Source organism: Danio rerio, chromosome 6, assembly GCF_052040795.2.
Source record: "Danio rerio strain M-AB ecotype USA chromosome 6, GRCz13ab, whole genome shotgun sequence".
NCBI classification, from domain to species: Eukaryota; Metazoa; Chordata; class Actinopteri; order Cypriniformes; family Danionidae; genus Danio; species Danio rerio.
This window is the reverse complement of record NC_141026.1, coordinates 8,102,674-8,123,176: the sequence shown is the minus strand read 5'-3', so window position 1 is coordinate 8,123,176 and position 20,503 is coordinate 8,102,674. Positions and strand designations below refer to the sequence as shown.

Below are 20,503 nucleotides of genomic sequence, written 5' to 3'. Positions count from 1 at the left end.
GGTTTACCTGACCAGTTTTAAGTTACAATTTTGTTAATTTAATTCAAATCCACAATGGAGAATGCCTAAAAAAGGTGTGAATTTCTAACATGTTCTAAGCTTGTCTACATTCCTCCAAAAAAAAAGTTGATTCAACTTAAAATTTTAAGGCAACCAGCTTTAGGACATTTTTGAGTTGACTAAAATGTCCAGAAGCTAGTTGCCTTAAAATTTTAAGTTGAATCAACTTTTATTTTACAGTGCACTTTCAGAGGCTGTCAACAATGCAACAATGCACTGGATCAGATAAACAGCCACAAGTGCCTTCCGTACCTTCCACCTACTGTCGAACACATTCAAAATATTACCACATGTTGTGAGAAAGCACATCACAATAAAGTATTATATTCGCTCCGCTGTACCAAAACACAAAAATTATAATTGAAATTGTAGTTAGCATCAACATCCTTTTGCTTGCTTATAAGCAGGGCCAGGCAGAATCTGCTGGCATTTTTTGCTATTTTAGATTATAAATCTGCAAACTATGTTGTATATAAAATATATATTATTCTATATTATTAACTGCAACTGCAACTAATATAAAAACTGAATAAATATATTTTTACACTCATATAAATAAATAAATAAACTCAGTGATTGGCTAAAGAATCAGCAGACTTCAGGGGGCACAGATTCCATAGACTATCCCCACAGCACATAGATATGAAATAAAAGAAATTACATTTTAAATAAAAGCTAGACAATTTGTGGTTTGAGGCAGGCTGCTTTTTTATTTTGACGGAAGAAGAAAAAACTTGGTATAATTGGAAAAAATAGCAGACAATGTTTTCGGTTTGTAATCTAAATTTTATAATTGAATGAAGTGAAAAATATTTAGTGCAGGCCATTTATTTTATTCTGTTTCCTCTATTTAGTGCATTCTTTTTTTGTCACTTTTGGAAACGCTGCATGTGCATGAAAATTTGGCAATGTATCCAGGTTCTGTCTGTTGTTGATATGTTCTGTATTTTACTATTCACATATGTTAAAATAAATCTGTTAAAGATGCAATATTTAATGTGTCAGACACTCGTCAATTCTTTTTTCATTAATTGATCATTTAATACTAATCATTCTTTCATTCATTTTCCTTTGGCTTAGTCACTTTAATAATCAGGGGTCGCCACAGCAGAATGAACCGTCAACTTATTCAGCATATGTTATACACAGCAGATGCCCTTCCAGCTGCAACCCAGTACTGGGAAACATCCATACATATTAATTCACACTACAACCAATTTAGTTCATTCAATTCACCAAGTGCGCATGTCTTTGGACTGGATAAACCAGAGCACCATGAGGAAACCCACGCCAACACAAAGAGAACATGCAAACTTTACACAGAAATGCCAACTGACCCAGTCGGGACTCAAACCAGCGACCTTCTTGCTCTGAGGCAACAGTGCTAACCACTGAGCCACTGTGCCGCCCCTGATATTAATCAGTTAAGGGTTAATATTTACATAACGAGCAGCGGTTGTCTGTTGGAAAAATAAATCAAAATGAGCATGCCTACTTATAAGTAGACCCACACTGAATCTGTGCGTGCAAAATTCTGCAGATTTTTAGCCCAATATTGAGTCTGTTTATTTACTTATGTAAATGTGTGTAATTTTCTATTCCGTTTTTTTATTCATTTCAGTATAATTATTGACTAATATGAAAATATTCATTTGATTAATTTACAATACAGTTTGTAAAGTAATATTTTCTGTTATTTAGTAGATATATTATACGAGAGACTTTTTTTTTTACCAAATAAAGTGGATCTAATTGGATTTGCATTGTAAACATTAAATACAAGTTAAAAAGGTATTACTTTTTATTTCATATATTAGGGTTTTAGCTATGATACTTACAAAATATTCTGCATAAATCCGCAGATTATGTCAGATTCCATCCGGCCTTACTTATCTGCATAAGTGGTGACATGTTTGTGACGTAAGTAATACTGTTTCCGGGTCCAAGCCACCATTCATTTGAGTGGACAAATCATTCGTTTATGATCACGTTTTATTCATATAACACATTAAAGTTAATTTTATATAAAGTCATAGTGTACACAATAATCTCTGGGCTTGCTGCATATCAAATACCAAAAATTTAACAATTTATAAAAAAATAATCACTTTCTGGCCATCGGATGTTAGGCATGGACATATATATTGTGATCGTGATTTTTGAAAGCATTAAATCGCTTTGTAAACGTTTATTATTACCATTTCATGAGTCTCCCCATTCAGTTGAATAGAGCGCTTGGACCCGGAAGCTGCTTCACGTGACGTCACACTTAACAAGCGGATAAGCCACATAACATGGGTTTGTTCACCCAATATTACTTGTCATGAACCCAGGTGCATCTGAATGCACGTTAAAACATTTAGTAACACATCTGGATTGGATTGCTGAAAATGCATGTTAATACTAGGTGTGAACATGGCTTTAGTTTTAGTTAACAATACGTACCCTGATAAAAGAGTATGCGAATAAGGATTCAGCCTAAATATTGCCTCCTTCACGCCAACAAATGTGTGAAAAGCACACGTTACATTCACTAGGATCAATGAATTGTGATATGGCTTGGAATAGAGAGTCTGGCCATGGGGGGAGGTGAAGGCGACAATGAAAATGCTAATACACACACATTCACACTCCAGCATGGGGCTGTACAGACCTTGTGGTAATTGGCACTGATCCCCGCGCTGAACATAGCTTGCTGGGAAGCAATGATCTTCTTCCTCTGCTTCAGCTCCTCCTTTAACGCCTTGGCGTCCTGGGTTTTCTTCTGCAGCTGGACGCAGATCTGCTCTCTCTCCCTCGCCTCTGCCAGCAGCCTCTCTTCGGCTGCCTGCAGACTGATGCTGAGGCAATCCTGGGAGTGCAGCAGGTACTCCACGGTGAGCTGGGCCAGCCGAAAAAGCTTAATCAATGCTGGGTCTACGGGGCTTTGACAGCGATGGCATCGCTCGCCCTCCACGCTACAGAACGTCACCGCATTGATGTGCTCCTGCAACGCCTGGAAGTCCATTTCACATGCAACTCGGTCCACATCCACAGCATTGATGCGCCGCCAGTCCACATTTTCACGCCGGGATCTGAATTTATAGGGAGGAGGGATGCTGGTGCTGGCTCCGGAAGAAGTGAGCGGTCCGGACATGGTGGATGGAGCCGGTCTGCTCTGGCTGCCGGATGAAGGCTGACTCTGCGGAGAGCTCAGAAGAGATGGGATCCCTGCTGAGGAATGAGTTCCCGGGGGATCTGACGGGTAGGGGTAGTAAACGTTGTCATAAAATGGCTGCAGGGGGGGAAACAAAGAGCAAGGTGATTTCTAGAGACTTCCAGCAACATGAGGTCAACAAACCAGCTCATTTCTGAAGGTCACACAAGAAAACATTGATGATTGATTTCCTCCACTGCAAGCTAATCGTTACCGGCTAACAGCAAACAAACACAGGTTCACATGGCTGCGAGAGGTCATTCAGCAGGTAAAACGTGAGAGTAGAAACATAAAATCGTCGACATGCTTAATAAAATCCACCTTATTTTGTTGAAATGTGCTGTCGCTTGTCTCCTTACCATCTTGCGTGTTTTGTGAAGTCTTAATGTATGATCGGAGCGGCGCGCGGGCACAGCAGTATCAAGGCGTCCTGCGCGTTTCTATGGAAACAAGAGCGCGTGCCCCAGTTTGCACAACACACTGGACAGGAACAGAGGAAAGAGCACGAGTGTTAAAGGTCTCATATTTATTCATTTATTGAAACAAATATGAGTTGTCATTCAAGACAGAACAAAACATCACGTTATTAATTCACAAAACTCATTTGTTTATTTTACATTGGCGATCTTTGAAGCAAAACACATTCTACAATCGATCAACAGATTATAGTTAAGTAGAATATTAAGATATTATCCAAAACACATTTCAGATACATTTTTGTGCGTGATTATCATCAAAAGCTATTAATTGAACAATACTAAAACGCGCTAAATAGTAAAAATTGCCTTAGTTTTATATTGCAATATGTTTAAATATGTTGTGGTAAAGTTAAACTTGTGTTTGCAATACCTTTGATTTAATTGAAAGGAGTTAAATTGTGATTTAGTTTTTTTTAATCTATCGAGTCTAAAATTAAACTTGAGTTGCAAATTTAATTTTTTCTTATTTAACGTTACGTAGGACAAATCAAATATGGATAACGCCAACTAAGTTACTCAACAACCACTACTTTGGCATAACAACTATGTAATAGAATGTTAACAATACAGTAAGAGGTTTGGGTGTTCAAATCCTCCAATAATTCTGTCAAAATTCAAGAAACAAAACTTAAATGGCCTTTACTGCGTTCGTAGAAAACAAAGTATGTTTATTTTTATATTAATTTCGTACCTTTTTGTTTGTTCTCACAGACAAACTAGACCCCAAAGCTCTTGACAGGTGCCATAAAATTATATTTTTACTATAAGCTAAACCTGAACGTTTTCTCTCTAGTCTGCAGTTATTTCAGCAATCTTCTTCTCAGATTACTGCCCCTCCAAAACATCTCAAGTTGGGACAAGCTCAGTGGCGAACAAAAGGGGGGCGCGTGCATAAAAACGAGAATAATTAAACCAGAAGTCTAACTTAAGTTTTATTTAAGGTCTTAAAACCCGAAAGAGGCGCATAAATACGACATTAATCTTCGTTTTCAGCCATTTTCACAAAGTTTTCGCTCATCGGCCGCTGAGTAACGGGAATGGACAGATGCCACGGCGTTTACCTCAGTTTTTGCCAAGAATCCATGAAAGAGTTCGTCAAAACCGAATATCCGCCCCCGTCTGTGCTGCAAATCGAAAGAATCCTTTCACAAACTTCAGTTAATCGCAGGTTTACGCAAACCCCGACGAGAAGATTCCCCCAAAAGTGCGAGAGATCCAGTGCGCCGTGACGTCACAGCGCATTCCTGGCGCGAGGAGCCTCATCTCCTCTGCGGAGTGCGGGTTTGAGGAGGGGGAGGGGCGGAGATTTGGAGAAACCCCACAGGACACACATCCACAGGCCTACCGATGGCTCAGAATACCAGTCATCGACTAAAGCAGTTTATATTTTCCTTCAAACCGTTTAGTCTAATATGAGATATTATCCATAATGCTTCAACTTCTGCGTTAATATCTGATTTGTGAAAACTACAACAAAGAAAACTAAAGGTGTATATTCCTAAAAAGGCAGCTAACAGGATGGAAATAACTGAATGCAAAACAGGATGGAAGCTGACAGGAAATAAACAACTAATGTTTGCTCAGGGCTCGATTATTGAAGAGTAATTCTGTGGTTTAGCAAACAATCATTAAGGTGAGACAGAAAAGAGAATATACAACGTATGAGTTTAGTGTTTTATCTACTGTTGTATTTAGAAAAATGAAAATATCATAATAATAAAAACAACTTTTTCCTATGGAGGGCCCAAAACCAAATTGATTAAGGGTGGTGGGCCCAGAGGTAAACATATCAAACTATATTATGTTAAAACTGTCACGGTAATTTCCTAATTTATTCATTCATTTTCTTTTAGGCTTAGTCCCTTTATTAATTAGGAGTCGCCACAGCGGAATGAACCACCAACTTATTCAGTGTATGTTTTACACAGCAGATGCCCAGCCACAACCCATCATTGGGAAACACCCATACACTCTCATTCACACATACACAGGGACAGATTTAACCAACAAATAGGCCCAGATGGAATCTGCGGGCGCAGATTTCCGCAGATTTCCTCAGATTTTTAGGCCATCATTAAGTCTGTTTATTTACTTGAGTAAATGTGTGTAAATCTATATTTATTCAGTTTTTAAGTTAATTACAGTAACATTATTGACTAATGTGAAAATGTTCATCTGATTTATGTAAAATGGAGTTTGTATGGTAATATTTTCTGTCTTTTAGTAGAGATATTAGAGAGGCTTGCTTTGTTTACCAAATAAAGTGAATCTAATTGGATTTACATTTTAAACATTAAATAAAAGTAAAAAAAAAAAATATATATATATATTCCCATATTAAGATTTTAGTTATGATACTCCCAAAATAATTCTGCAGAAATCTGCAGATTTTTACCAAAATTCTCAGCAGAATATAAATAGCAGAATAGCAAAAAACGTCCGCAGATTCCATCTGGCCCTACCAATAAGCAAGGTAAGTGGCCGCTTAGGGCCCCAGGAAATCTGAGGGCCCCTAAATAAATACCTAGAGGTATAAATCATACCTATAAATATTAAACTAATAATAATATTTAGGAAAACAAATCATTTTAAAAGTTTTACAATATGCTTAACATGTTGTTATTATTATTTTGAATTAAGGCAAAATATAGAAAGGAGATAAAACAGCAAAATAAATCAATAAAGAATAAATTAAAATACAAACTTTTGGGCCCCATGGCTGGAATTGCCCCTGCACAAACATACACTAGAGACAATTTAGCTCACCCAGTTCACTTATAGCACATGTGTTTGGACTGTGGGGGAAACCAGAGCACCCGGAAACCCACACCAACATAGGGAGAACATGCAAACTCCACAAAGAAATGCCAATTGCCCCAACTGAGGCTCAAACCAGCAAACTTCTTGCTGTGAGGCGACAGTGCCACTCACTGTGCCATCGTGACGCCCTAATTTGCCAATGTATTATTTTAAAAAACTTTATAGTAAAACACATAATTGAATTGCATTAATAGTGATACATTTGTGTACATTTTATAATAAACTTCTTACAATAAAAAAAAAACATGGAGTTCAATGTTGAATACACATGAAACTGCACGATGTCTTCTGTCGAGTTTCAGTTTAAATTAAAAAAAAATCTGATTTATTCACAACATTTATTAGATACATTTTATTTGAATTAGCTTTTTATGTATTTGCTTTATAAACTATGTTTGTTTGTACTGAAAATTTATTATTTCTTAGTACAAATTTCCAAAAGAGTTTTTTGTTTACTCAACTTCAGACAGTAGGTCAGTGCATCTGATATTTTCAAAAGTTGAGTACAACTTCAGGCATTCAAGTTCTGCAGACAAAAAAAAAAAAAAATCAGTTGGCAAAACTTAAAAAGATTCGATACAGAGTAGTTCACCTTTCCAGAAAACTAATAATCTTATGTTAGCTCAACTAAATGTTTTTTGTATTACTGACACAAATTTTAGGTCAGTACAGCTGATTGTTTCAAAAGTTGAGTGAACAAGAAAAAGCGAAAGAAAATAAGAATAATGTTTTTTTTTCGTTGTTGTTGTTGTTGTACAGACTTTTTTTTTTTTTTACAGTGCATTCCCCTCAAATATTCCAATACTTGTGCTCATCATATATGAGAACACCCCTCACAAATCTCTCTTTTAAATTAAAATTTTTAATAGGAAGCTATACAATATTATATTTGTACACATTGTACTAGATTAGTCAGCACTGAAGCCAAACCTGGAGCTTATCTAACAAAAATAACCTACGAAAACGGTTCAAAAACTAGTATACCCAAATTTATATGTTATAGAAAAATATTAAATACAAATTTTAAATGAGGAAAAATTAAGAGAAGCAAAAATGTTTATGTTTAATCTCATTTGAAATTTTGTAGGTTGTATTTTTTTATTTTTTTTGCAATATTTTGCTTGAATTTAATTGTATTATCTTTGCATTTTTAAATATGTTTGGTGACTAAAATATTATTTTAAAACGGTGATCCAGAGTGCATTTTTAAAGCTTGGTTGTGTTTATGGGACGCAAAGCAGTGTGTGCTCAAGCTTCATTTGTGAAAAATCACGTTAATTTTTCATATGTCTTACTTTAATTATACCGCTACTCAGCTAACATGAAAACGTCATATTTCCTAGTTTCTCCAAAAAGCCCGCCCTCAAGAGACTTGATTGGTGAACTAACATAATGTTGAGATTCGAGTATCGATGATAAACTGTTAATTTAAAGTGTATGCACATAAAGATGTGCTATTTATGACTTGTCCTTATCCTTTTGTATATCATGGGGTGCTTAAAATCACAAAGCAGGCTTTACTTTGGACAAAACCATTTTGATGGTGTTGAAAGCACTCAGGTAAACCTCATTTTCAAGTGGATGACTTGCTAAATACCTAAAAATAAAAGTATTTATCTAATAAATACACCTTTTTCTAGTTTTCCTAAGTCTGTAAAATGTTTTTAGCAAGTAGACATTGAGAGTAAAAATATAATTATCTTTAAACCTGCGTTCAATATAGTCAGGAAAATATTTTCAACAATCAGTTCATCAGAAATCTTCCTGACATGATCAGTTAGTGAAGGACTCCATCAAGTGGTGTTTATTAGTAGTGTTTCACCTCTGAAGATCCCAGTTCTGTGATTCCTCAGTTGATTGAGGTTCCTCAGATGTTCCTTTACAATCTTTTGCAGCTTTTTATTATAGCCTGTTTACATTTATTGTAGCATTAACACTGCAATGTAATGTTTAGACCAGTGAATGGAAAGCTGTATGCAAAGACTGTGAGGTGCATATCGACATTTTCAATGCAGCCACAATATTTAGTTTGAATACACATGAACAATCAAATAATGAGACCATCATAGCCTCTATGCCTGGATTCTTTAATTGTTCTTAATAGCAATAATGTTTTTTGTATCCATAGAATTTTTACCCCACAGTGTATTATATTTAATAATTAAAATTTGTATATTTCTTTCACACACAAAAATTCACATACAAATCCACAGGAAATAAAAATCATTTTTAAATCTAAAACAATTCAATTGATATAAATTGTCCATTGTGTATGTGTGTGAATGAGTGTGTATGGTTGTTTCCTAGTGATGGGTTGCAGCTGGAAGGGCAGCGTAAAACATATGCTGGATAAGTTGGTGGTTCATTCTGCTGTGGTGACCCCAGATTAATAAAGGGACTAAGCTGAAAAGAAAATGAATGAATGAATGGCTACTTCACTGAACCTGATTTTCCTATATGTGCTACTTTATTTTTTCTTAGTTATGTTTTGTTGATCATTGACCTTCATTCCTATGCGAGAATTAAATCCAAACCTAACTCCAACCCCTAAACCTCACCCTATATATTGCTAAAATCAGAGGGAAATAACAGGTGAATAACAATAATGAAGCACTAATCCTTATTTTTATTGAGAAGTAACTGTATACTGTCCCTCTACTGTCCCAGGCCGAATGGAAAGCTGTTCAAGGAAGAATAAAGATGTTGATCCAGAAACATATTGCATTGTATAGGTCAAACAACAGAGTCTAGAAGAGGCCAGGCAGGCCGAACAGATCTTGAAGACTGACTTTCTTGAGTTTCTGTCCTCCCCCGACTGGCTCTGCTCACTCTGCTGGCTCTCCTCTTGCTGTAGGACTGCTGCGACGGAGGAATCACCACTGTCGTGGGTCTGGAGCCCATCATGTATGTCCGTCTGGTCCGAGCTGTCAAATAGGTTGGTGGTTTTCTGAATTGTTTACTAAAACTGATTGGAGAAAATGGAAGACAAACAATTATTAATGTAACCACATTTTTATGCTTGGCAAATAGTATCTTGTCATTGCATTGTTTCCATGATGTTAATAAACCAGACCTTTGGGGAAAAGCCTCTTTTCCAGAGAAATAGCCCATGACTCCACTTCCACCTATAATCAGACACGAGCCTCCCCAGCCGATGAAGAGAGCTGCACCAAGCTCATACCTGAGAAATAAGGGTAAAAAGGCAGCACATCTTTTGAAACATAATTGACATTTTTCATATTATAATAAAAAAAAATATATAATATGAAATATAAAAATTAAGGAATAAATTTTATATATATATATATACAGTTGAGGTCAGAATTATTAGCCTCACTTTGATTCTTTTTTTAAAATATTTCCCAAATGATGTTTAACAGAGCAAGAAAATTTTCACTGTATGTCTGATAATATTTTTTCTTCTGGGCAAAGTCTTATTTGTTTTAGGTTGGCTAGAATTAAAAGCAGTTTAGAATTTTTTTTAAAAACTATTTTAAGGACGAAATTATTAGCCCCTTTAAGCTATTTTTTTCTGATAGTCTTCAGAACAAACCTTCATTACAATAACTTGCCTAATTACCCTAACCTGCCTAGTTAACCTAATTAACCTATTAAGCCTTTAAATGTCACTAAGCTGTATAGAAGTGTCTTGAAAAATATCTAGTCAAATATTATTTACTGTTATCATGGCCAATATAAAAATAAATCAGTTATTAGAAATGAGTTATTAAAACTATTATTGGGGAAATAAATAAACAGCTGGGCTAATAATTCTGACTTCTACTGTATATTTTATATTTTACTTAACTGTGAATCCATTTATAAAAGAAAACTGCTATTGCACATAAAAGATTTTTTCATAGTTTAAAAATCATCAAACTTCTATTTATAAAATGCAGAATTAAATGTAATGAGATAATTAAATGTAAAATTAATACAAATATCAGTTTAATATTAAATTAAAATCAAGAAGTTGTATTAAACAAACTATACACATTTTAATACATAACATTTTATTTTATTGAGGACCACAAAAACTACTATTGAAATTTATTTTCAAGATTAAGAATCATCAAATTTTCTGTTAAATATTATTAATTAAAAAACTAATGTAAAAAGGATAAAAAATGTATTATTAAATGAAATGAAATTGATTGAAGTAAATTGGTAAATTAGATTGTGGTCATCAGTAACAAATCTATTAGATCACCTGATAAAAGAGAAAAGTGTTCAATTAATCTGTCAAAAACTAAACTAAATATATATATATATATATATATATATATATATATATATATATATATATATATATATATATATATATATATATATATATATATATATATATATATATATATATATATATAATGTAATTGTTAATGAATTATATTCAAGTTTGAGCCCGTACATTCAACTTTACTCAGAAGTAATAAATCGAGTGCCGAAATAAGAAAATAAATTGAAGAAAAATAATAAATCGAGTGAAACATTCATTCATTCATTTTCCTTTGACTTAGTCCTTTATTTATCAGGGGTCGCCACAGCGGAATGAACCGCCAACTATGCATATGTTTTATGCAGCGGATGGCCTTCCAGCAGCAACCCAGTACTGGGAAACACCCATAAACCCATACTCTTACATTCACAAGACACAAATGTTTACCCAATTTGCCTTTACCGCATGTGTTTGGATTGTGGGGGAAACCAGAGGGGGAGAACATGCAAATTCCCCACAGAAATCCCAACTGGCCCAGCCAGGACTCGAAGCAGCGACCTTCTTGCTGTGAGGCGACGGTGCTAATCACTGAGCCACTGTGCTGCAGCAACATTCAGCAAATAAAGCTTATTTTTCTGCCAATACTGTAAAAATGACTGCAACTGTAAAACTTTTCTTCTATTACTGCATAAGTAATGCCTAATTACGTACTTTAAATCCAAATAATATGGATCCAGATATTCAGAGCGTGATTTCTCTCCCCACCAGGAATAAACTGTCATTCCAGAAAGCCCTGTGAAACACACCAGTACATCAGCGTATGAGGATCAATTGATGAATTAAGCAAGAATCCCCTTAAAAAAAGTTCATACCTGATGCCATGTATGTCAATGCTGCAGCAAATGTGATTCTGGCGTTGACCAGTTCAGATCCTCCGATTTTGGTACATTTCATCCCAATGAGAGTAAGAACAGCCCCCCAAAAGCCAAAGATCACAGCGATGACAGCAAGAGCCCTGGAGATGTGGAGGAAAGCTAACAAACACACAGAGATAATGCTGATTTTACAACAATCTCTCAATCTCCTGATTGAGACACTGCTTTATATAAAGTATATATGACTTTTACTGTTTAAAAATAGTAAAAACAGCACTACTACACAATGTAAAAAGTTTTATGTAAAAATAATATGATCAATAAGTCATGACAACATATTTGTTCATGTTTTAAGTCAGTTTTTATATAATTTAAGTTTAAATGATTTGTATAGTACACTGTAAAAAATACATTATTTTATTATATCTGGGGTGCCGAAAAAAAAAGTAAAATAACAGCTGTTAAATTATAGAAATTTACAGTAAAATAGTGAACGTAAATTACATAAATGTACAGTAAAATAATGAACGTTAAATTACAGAAATTGACAGTGAAATGATGGACATTAAATTACGGAAATTGACAGTAAAATAATGGATGTTAAGTTACACAAATTTACAGTAAAATAATTAAAATTAAAGTACAAAATTGTACAGTAAAATAATAGTAATTTTCTTGTCATCTTAGTCCCTTTATTAATCCGGGATCGCCACAGCGGAATGAACCGCCTACTTATTCAGCACGTTTTTACGCAGCGGATGCCCTTCCAGCCGCAACTCATCTCTGGGAAACATCCACACACACATACACATACATACACACTCATACACTACAGACAATTTAGCCTACTCAATTCACCTGTACCGCATGTCTTTGGATTGTGGGGGAAACCAGAACACCCAGAGGAAACCCACGCGAAGGCAGGGAGAACATGCAAACTCCACACAGAAACGCCAACTGAGCCGAGGTTCGAACCAACGACCCAGCGACCTTCTTGCTGTGAGGTAACAGCACTACCTACTGCGCCACTGTGTGCAGTAAAATTCTGTGTGGAGTTTGCATGTTCTCCCCATGTTTGTGTGGCTTTCCTTCGGGTGCTCCGGTTTCCCCCACAAACCAATGGCATGTGGTATGGGTAAATTGAATAAGCTAAATTGGCTATAGACTAAGTAAGTGTATGCAGGAGTGTGTGGTGGGTGTTTCCCAGTGTTAGGTTCCGCTGCGTAAAATATGTGCTGGATAAGTTGGAGTTTCTTTCTGCTGTGGCGACCTCAGATTAATAAAGGAACCAAGCCGAAAAGAAAATGAATAATTGTATTAATATTATTCTATTTAAGATGACACAATATCTATTGTAATTAGGGTTGCAATTGTATTGTAATCCCAGGATTCCGGGAATTTTCATAGCAGGAAACTTTCCATGCATGGTAGTTTATGATGGAATATATGGGAATTAACAGGAATTAATGTAAATAAACTGGTAATTTATTAAATCGAAGGTTAACCTATGACGGAGTACTTCATTGTAATGGAAAAAAATATCTTACTGCATAATTTAAGTTAAATAACAACAAATTCTATTGCTATCGTCTCAAATCACATGCACACAGGACCGCATGCACCAGTATATTCTTGAATCCTGCACACAACATTTTTAGAAATGTCTATCTGTCCATTTAAATTACATAAATCTATTTTTAAACATAAAACATGCTTGTGCTGTGCACCAACATTTACCGTTGTAATAACAAATACACTGACTAAGCAAATAGTTGGAAAAAAACCCACACACACTAATAATATTTACATGTAGCTCTTAAACTTTTGTATTGATCTGTGAAAGAATAAAAGTTCCACTTACAATTAAATTGGTCAAAAATGTTGTTTTTAATGTGTTATTTGTGTTTACACTGTAATAACTTCTTGCTACATTAAATCTTTAGTTGAATCAAATGAACTTTTCTCAACTTACATCAATTAAACTGACTAAAATATTAAGTTAAACATCGTATAGCTTAAAAAATGAGTTGAAACCTGATTAATTAAAGTTAAAGCAACATAAAAACATTTGTTGTCTTGACTTTTTGCCATTATGTTTTTTACATTGTAGCCTATAGTTAAGGTTGTATCTACAGTAATTTCTCTACATTTCTAAGTAATTTAAATAAATTTTGCCATAAATTCCAGTAAATTTTTTCAAAATTCCTCAGACGAAGTTCCCACGGAACATCACCAGATTTTTTCCTCCCCTTTGAACCTTACCAGGCAGGTCCATCATGGAGGGAAAGTATTTACAGTCTGAAGCTCCTGTAGCATCTGAAACACAGTCCATCCAAAGGTTTGAGTAAAAATCACCGGCGGCGAGGACCACTTCAGCACTTTCTGACACGATCCAGTATTCAGTGACCATAGTGGAGCAGATTAAAACCCAGCCACTCAGACAGGACACAAAACAGGCGATCTCCACATACATGATCACTGTTCGACTGGCCATTCTGCCGGCACAAGCTTAATGAGCAGAGAAAAGTCAAAAACAGAGAGAGAGAGAGATGTGTAAAATGCTGAGAGCTTTCTCCTCCCATTTCCAGTGCCTTCATTTGACATTTCACAGCTTCAAACTGGTAAAACAACATGACTTCACTTCATCAGCAGTTTTTTATTCACAGAGGTTTTCTCACAATCCAGATGTATGCTAGAAAAAAGTGCTCTAATGTAATATTTACTGAACTAGAATAACAAAGTGAGCGTTTTTTTAATCAAACAAATATAGATAGATAGATAGATAGATAGATAGATAGATAGATAGATAGATAGATAGATAGATAGATAGATAGATAGATAGATAGAAAGATAGATAGATAGATAGATAGATAGATAGATAGATAGATAGATAGATAGATAGATAGATAGATAGATAGATAGATAGATAGATAGATAGATAGATAGATAGATATAGATAGATAGATAGATACTGTATATATATATATATATATATATATATATAAATATATCATCATTGAGGCCCAGTAAGCAAGTCTTTGCTCCCAGTGGAAATGTTCATTTAAAAGGGCGTCGAGCTGCTGTCTACTCAAGTCCCAAAAATGCTGTATAAGAGGACAACTCCGCATACAATGATAGAAAGTTCTGATGTCCGATTTACATTTCACACGCAGCTCAGACAGACCTGGATTCATTTTATGTCTAACCTCAGGTGTATTAAAGGTCTATGTAAAATTTTAAATTGTCTTTCCCAAGCAGAATATGAAGCTAACACACCAAGAAGGTTGATACATCCAACCAGGAATCATTGTCAACACCATCCAGAGCAGCCACCCATTTACACTCAAGTCAAGGTCTCAGTTTTAATATTATTGCAGCAGACTAAAGAGTTTGAGCATTTATAGAGCTGATAAAACATCACAGCATGGTTATAATGATATTGTACATTGCTGTGGACACTAGTTATCATTATTATTATAGTTGTTTGTGTGTACTGTTTTCTTTCTTTTAAACAAATTGTGTGTTGTTTAGTACGTTTGTGAAGCAGTTGCTACTGAAGCATGTGTTATTCACTGTACCCATGTTGTCATACAGGTCAACTTGTTTTTGAAATATAATCTCCGACAGAATGTCAGCTGGTGATTGGATGGGAAAACTGGGAGCCCATTATAATTAAGATACTGATCTAACACACAAAGGTTCATGTGACATGAAAAGTGTGCACTATTTATGTATAAAAAGTGTTCGGCTGTTTCAGTGTGTAAAAAATGAAAATTAAAGATTAACAAGTATACATGAAGAAATCTGAACCAGTGTTAATTTGACTCATCTTTATTATTTTTATTTAATTTTTATTTTATTTACTACTTTTACTAAATTTAACAAAGCAAGGAAATTTTCACAGTATGTCTGATAATATTTTTTCTTCTGGAGAAAGTTTTATTTGTTTAATTTCATCTAAAATAAAAGCAGTTTTACATTTTTAAAATAATTTATTTATTTATTTATTAGCCCCTTTAAACTATATATTTTTTCGGCAGTCTACAGAACAAACCATCATTATACAATAACTTGCCTAATTACCCTAACCTGTCTAGTAAACCTATTTAACCCTGGGGGTTTGGCAATAATTCAGGGGAGCTATAATAATTATGACTTTAACTGTATGGAAGACCATTACCAGGTCATAAGACATAAAAAAAAAGTAATAATTATTAATAGTAATAATAATAAATGTGTAAATAAATAACAATATTTACAGTCAAGACTTAAACTTACTTAATTTAATTAATTTATTTTCTACCAGAGATGACACTGGCTTTGATTAAAAAATAATAAGACGATGTACAAGAGGCATATTGGGGATTTTTTTTCAGCATTTATTTACATTAAAACTAAACTTTAAGTCAGAGTTTGCCAGGGGTATGAATTACTTCAGGCTTGACTGTATGTAAAATACATTTATGGCATACAGTGCTCAGCAGAATTGAGTACTCCCATTTTGAAAAGGAATATTTTCATCCATTTCCAGGCAATATATTTTGGTGCATTTAAACAAAACAGATTTATTAAACAGATATATTTATTAAAATAATATTTAAGTCACCAAACATATTTAGAAATAGAAAGATAATAAAATTAAATTCAAGCAAAATGTTGCAAAAAATAAATAAATAAATAAATAAATACAACCTACAAAATATCAACAGTTTATTTTATCTTATTTATTTTTTTTGCTTCTCTTAATTTTTCCTCATTTAAAATTTGTATTAAATATTTTTCTATAACATATAAATTTGGGTGTATTAGTTTTTTGGAGTTATTAAGTTTTTTTGTTAGATAAGCTCTAGGTTTGGCTTTGATAATGACTTATCTAATGTTTATGCACAAATATAATATTGTATAGCTTCCTATTAAAAATATGAATTTAAAAGAGAGATTTGTGAGGGGTGTACTCATATATGCTAAGCACTGTACATGGGAGCATAATTTAAAAAATCATGCTTTGGTTAAGGATAATTATGACTCACTATGTTTTAATTGTAAGATATTAATTCACAATTATTGAACAACAGGTCAAAATGATATGTCAGTGAGAAATAGTTTGTTATAATGTGCCAAAAATTTGTCATTTATGCCATTCATTTTAGGAATTTATATCTTAATTTTAACATGTCACTTTTAAAATTATTTTATGTAGGAAATAAATCCGTCAGTGAATTCCCACAACATAATACATTGAATACGTATGAATTCACCGGCAGATGGCGCAATTCCACTTCCGTTCAAATGTTAATTTCTTACCAGCCGGATGAGAAAAGTGTTGGTTTTGCTGATGATGTCGCATTGAACATAAATATGATAACTTTAGTAGGGCTATGTAACATTAATACGTCGCACTTATGCTGTTTTAGAAGAGCAGTGTACACAAACATTCGTTTACTTTAGAAAACACAATGGCAACACAGAAGAGGACAAACTGACACCCGTAATGCATCCACCTAACGTTAAGCTTTCCTTTTTTTTACAACTACAGTAACTTTGATCAAATTACATACATTTAAAATATAATTCGTTAGATTACTGAATTCCTCAAAAATGTCATTAGAATACAGTAAAGTGTTACTGAGGAACGCGTTACTCCCAAATTTGTTGACAACGCTATAACTTGTCTAACACAATCATCTCAAATGAAAGTGCAAATGAAATCAAATCTAACCATATGATTTTGTTTGCTCACATTGCTTGTTTTGTGGTGAACAACTAATCTGTGCATGTCATGAAAAAATGTCAAATTACATTTGTCTGAGGTGTTGGGCGTGGCTTACATATTTAGCCCATTACGCAGCTGTAATAACTCTCCTGAAACCCATTTCCAGAACTTTCTGAATGTAATGCCTACTTTGCTACATACAATCGCAGTAGATGAAAACAAGCCACGCCCACTGTTTTCTTATTTCATATTCTGTTTCTCTATGGACTGCATCACAACGTAAAAAAAATGGTTGCAGCTTCCAGTTCATGATTACTTAAATTCAGAAAAACAAAAGGGACTTACAGATGCTCCTGCAGATCCAGGTAAGATCCGGGTCATCATTGTAGAGCTTTTTTATCCTTAATCGCTTCTGAATCTCCTACAGTGCAAACCTAAAGTTCACTCTGGCAGAATTTCACGAGCTCTTTTCTGGATCTGCTCCAGCCAGCTAAAGTGTTCCCATTAAAACCAAACAGACATCAGCGGCCAACCATCATTTCTCAAACGGCTCTTCCCGTTCTCCCTTCCTGGAATACTCAATTATCCGGCCCCTTATTTAATAAAACACAGCTTTAAAATGATCAATCTCAATGTGAGGCCGCCCAGATTCCTCTCCAGCACTTCAGCCACCGTTACACTGACATTTACGCACCATTTACTCACAGCGCACACTACTCTATGGCCACATTTAGGCCGTCATTTAGAGCCGTTTCCTCTTTAAAGGCTTGCAAAAGCTTCTTTGTGTGGAAAATTGTGGAAAAGAAACATTGTCCGTTATGTTCGGTGTAATGACAGCATGAATCAAACTCAATGAGGGAATCAGGCTGATGGTGCCAGCAAAGAATCCGTAATTATTAGATAAGGTCTGACCTTACTGAGATCCAGATACTTCATTCTTATTCCCTCGTTGATTCTGCCTTGAACTTATTGAAACTACCCCTTTAGGCTTTGATCCAAATAGTGTCATTTTGTTGACTGTCACTTTAAATTCAAATGAGATTGTGCTCTTTAAAAAAAAAGCGGAGCTACAACGGCCTGTGCATCAACATAGTGGCAGATTAAAAACAGGACTAATGTTTGTGCTTCAATTATGCGTCCTAAAACTCCATATTTCTAATTCTCTTATGGTGCGTTCACACCAAAAACGACTTGAACATGAACATTTTACTTGTTCAACTTCATTCGCATGTGAAATTCGCTTCACAATAGATGCAGATTCACTTCATGGGCAGGGCTTCTGCCTGTCCAGTGACTCTAGTCTTGTTGCTAAATGGCTAACATGTATTTTATTGAGAGAGTAGCTGTGCTTTATGTGCTTTAAGAAGGCTGAAAAACAGCATAGATTCATTCAGCGCTGTGTCTGAGTCCACTCAATCGTGATTTCAGAGGTGCACTCAGCTCTGTGAGTTTATAAACTCCTCCAGAAACTATACCTGCATGATGGAAGCTTACACCGGTGCTTTTGACTGAACCGAGTCCAGTTTCATGAGCTGTTGTCCGGTGTCAGCAGCAGGATTTTTCCTCGGGACACCAACAACAGGCAGTTTGTCATACTCACGCCATACTAGAGCGGGCTCCTGAGTGGTTAACACAGCTCGAATGTCAGCTAAAGTTCTGAGTTTCCAATCAACTGTTAAGCACATCAAATGAGCAAAACATTCAATTCACACCGATTCATATGCGCGAATTGCGTCATTTGTGCTGCCTCATTTGCACGAATCCTGTCATTTGTGCCGCCCAATTTGTGTGACTTGTGGGATTCATGCCATCTCATTCACGCAAATGTCGTCATTCGTGCAGCCTCATTTTGCACGAATCTCATCATTCGTGCTGCCTCAATCGTGCGAATCGAGTCATTCATGACCACTCACTCATGCAAATCTCGTCATTCTACCGGCTTATTCATACAAATCTGGTCATTCGTGCGAATCACATTATTCGTGACGCCTCATTCGCGCAAATCGCGTCATTCGTGCATGATTTTGCGAATAATACCAAATTTTTATATTCGATTTTGCGAATGATACGAAATATTCATCAGAGATTTTGGTCCATGCGAATAAGGCGGCACGAATGACACGATTTATGCAAATGAAAATGAAAGTGTTTCTGCAGACAGTGTATATCATTCATTAATTTTTTTTTTGGCTTAGTCCCTTTAGTCATCAGGGGTCGCCACAGTAAAATCACATCATTTTTGCTGCCTCATTCTCGCGAATCGTTTTATTCGTGCCACTTCATTGGGGTGAATCGCATCATTTATGCCTTCTCATTGGGGTGAATTGCTTCATTCGTGCCGCCTCATTGGGGTGAATCACATCATTCATGCCGCCTCTTTCGCATGAATCGTGTCATTTGTGTCATCTTATTTACACGAATCGCGTGATTTGTGCCGCCTCATTGGGGCGAATCGCATCATCCATGGCGCCTCATTCGCATGAATCGTTTCATTTGTGCCACCTTTTTTGCGCAAATTGCGTCATTCATGAAGCCTCATTTGCGTGAATCGCGTAATTCATGCCACCTCATTAGCACAAATAGCGTTATTCGTGCTGCCTCATTTGTGCGAATCGAGTACTTTGTGCCGATTAATTTACGGGAACAGTGCCGCAGGTTGCGTGATTGCATATATGCATTGACCATATAAAAAAATGGGGCTTTCCCCCTTCTAATGACATGTATAAAGGGAGAATGCCAATCAAAGTGTTTCTGCAGACAGTTTTAATCAAGTGTGATTAGAAAAAATACAATGTATCAATTTTTACCATTAGAGGTTGGCTATATTCACACACTTTGGCCACACAACTGTGTTTAAACCCCTTATAAAAGTGATTTTTGCACAATAGGTCCCTTTTAACTGAATGCTAAGGGGTTAAAAAGGCACTTTACCTCTGTTAAGAAAACTTCGAATAGGACTAAAGCAATGACCTTGACAAATGGAAAACTGTAGGTTGCCCTCTAATTTTGTGCTCCACTGTATATATTAAACTGTTGGAGCAGTTTGCATTGAAAGAGCTTAATTTGGAGGAAAGGAACGCTTCAGTAACCACATCACAGTTCACCTGAGCTGTTCTCAGACACACACACTATAAGCAACAGGTG

General features: G+C 35.3%; 2 protein-coding genes across 14 annotated transcripts in view; both read right to left on the bottom strand.

Annotated features, from left to right (window-relative positions):
* dzip1 (DAZ interacting zinc finger protein 1) overlaps positions 1 to 4,975 on the bottom strand; it is a 30,765-nt gene extending 25,790 nt beyond the window's left edge. For 6 of the 12 annotated variants that reach the window (XR_015492629.1, XR_015492628.1, XR_015492627.1 and 3 more), the window contains exons 1-3: positions 4,797 to 4,970; positions 3,616 to 3,736; positions 2,714 to 3,334 (exon numbers count right to left, since the gene is read on the bottom strand). Coding sequence is in view for 8 of the 12 variants with exons in the window: in XM_087255310.1 (XP_087111436.1) it covers positions 2,714 to 3,334; positions 3,616 to 3,618 (624 nt within the window). In the remaining 4 variants the exon portion in view is untranslated. Of the gene's footprint in view, positions 1 to 2,713; positions 3,335 to 3,577; positions 3,737 to 4,796 lie in introns of all 12 variants that reach the window. The other 6 variants (XM_087255312.1, XM_087255314.1, XM_087255313.1 and 3 more) reach the window with 2 other exon arrangements.
* Positions 4,976 to 8,456: 3,481 nt separating this feature from the next.
* On the bottom strand, positions 8,457 to 18,064 carry cldn10d (claudin 10d). Of its 2 annotated transcripts, XM_087256595.1 has the most exons (6): positions 17,705 to 18,064; positions 13,909 to 14,154; positions 11,644 to 11,805; positions 11,483 to 11,564; positions 9,629 to 9,736; positions 8,457 to 9,520 (listed from the first exon to the last, which is right to left on the bottom strand). In XM_087256595.1, exons 2-6 carry the CDS (start codon positions 14,138 to 14,140, stop codon positions 9,289 to 9,291), a joined length of 816 nt encoding a protein of 271 aa, XP_087112721.1. In that variant the 5' UTR covers positions 14,141 to 14,154; positions 17,705 to 18,064; the 3' UTR covers positions 8,457 to 9,288. The 2 variants fall into 2 exon arrangements, with proteins under 2 accessions (XP_087112721.1, XP_087112722.1); XM_087256596.1 differs by lacking the exon at positions 17,705 to 18,064 and having other exon boundaries at positions 13,909 to 14,167.
* Positions 18,065 to 20,503: the final 2,439 nt, after the last annotated feature.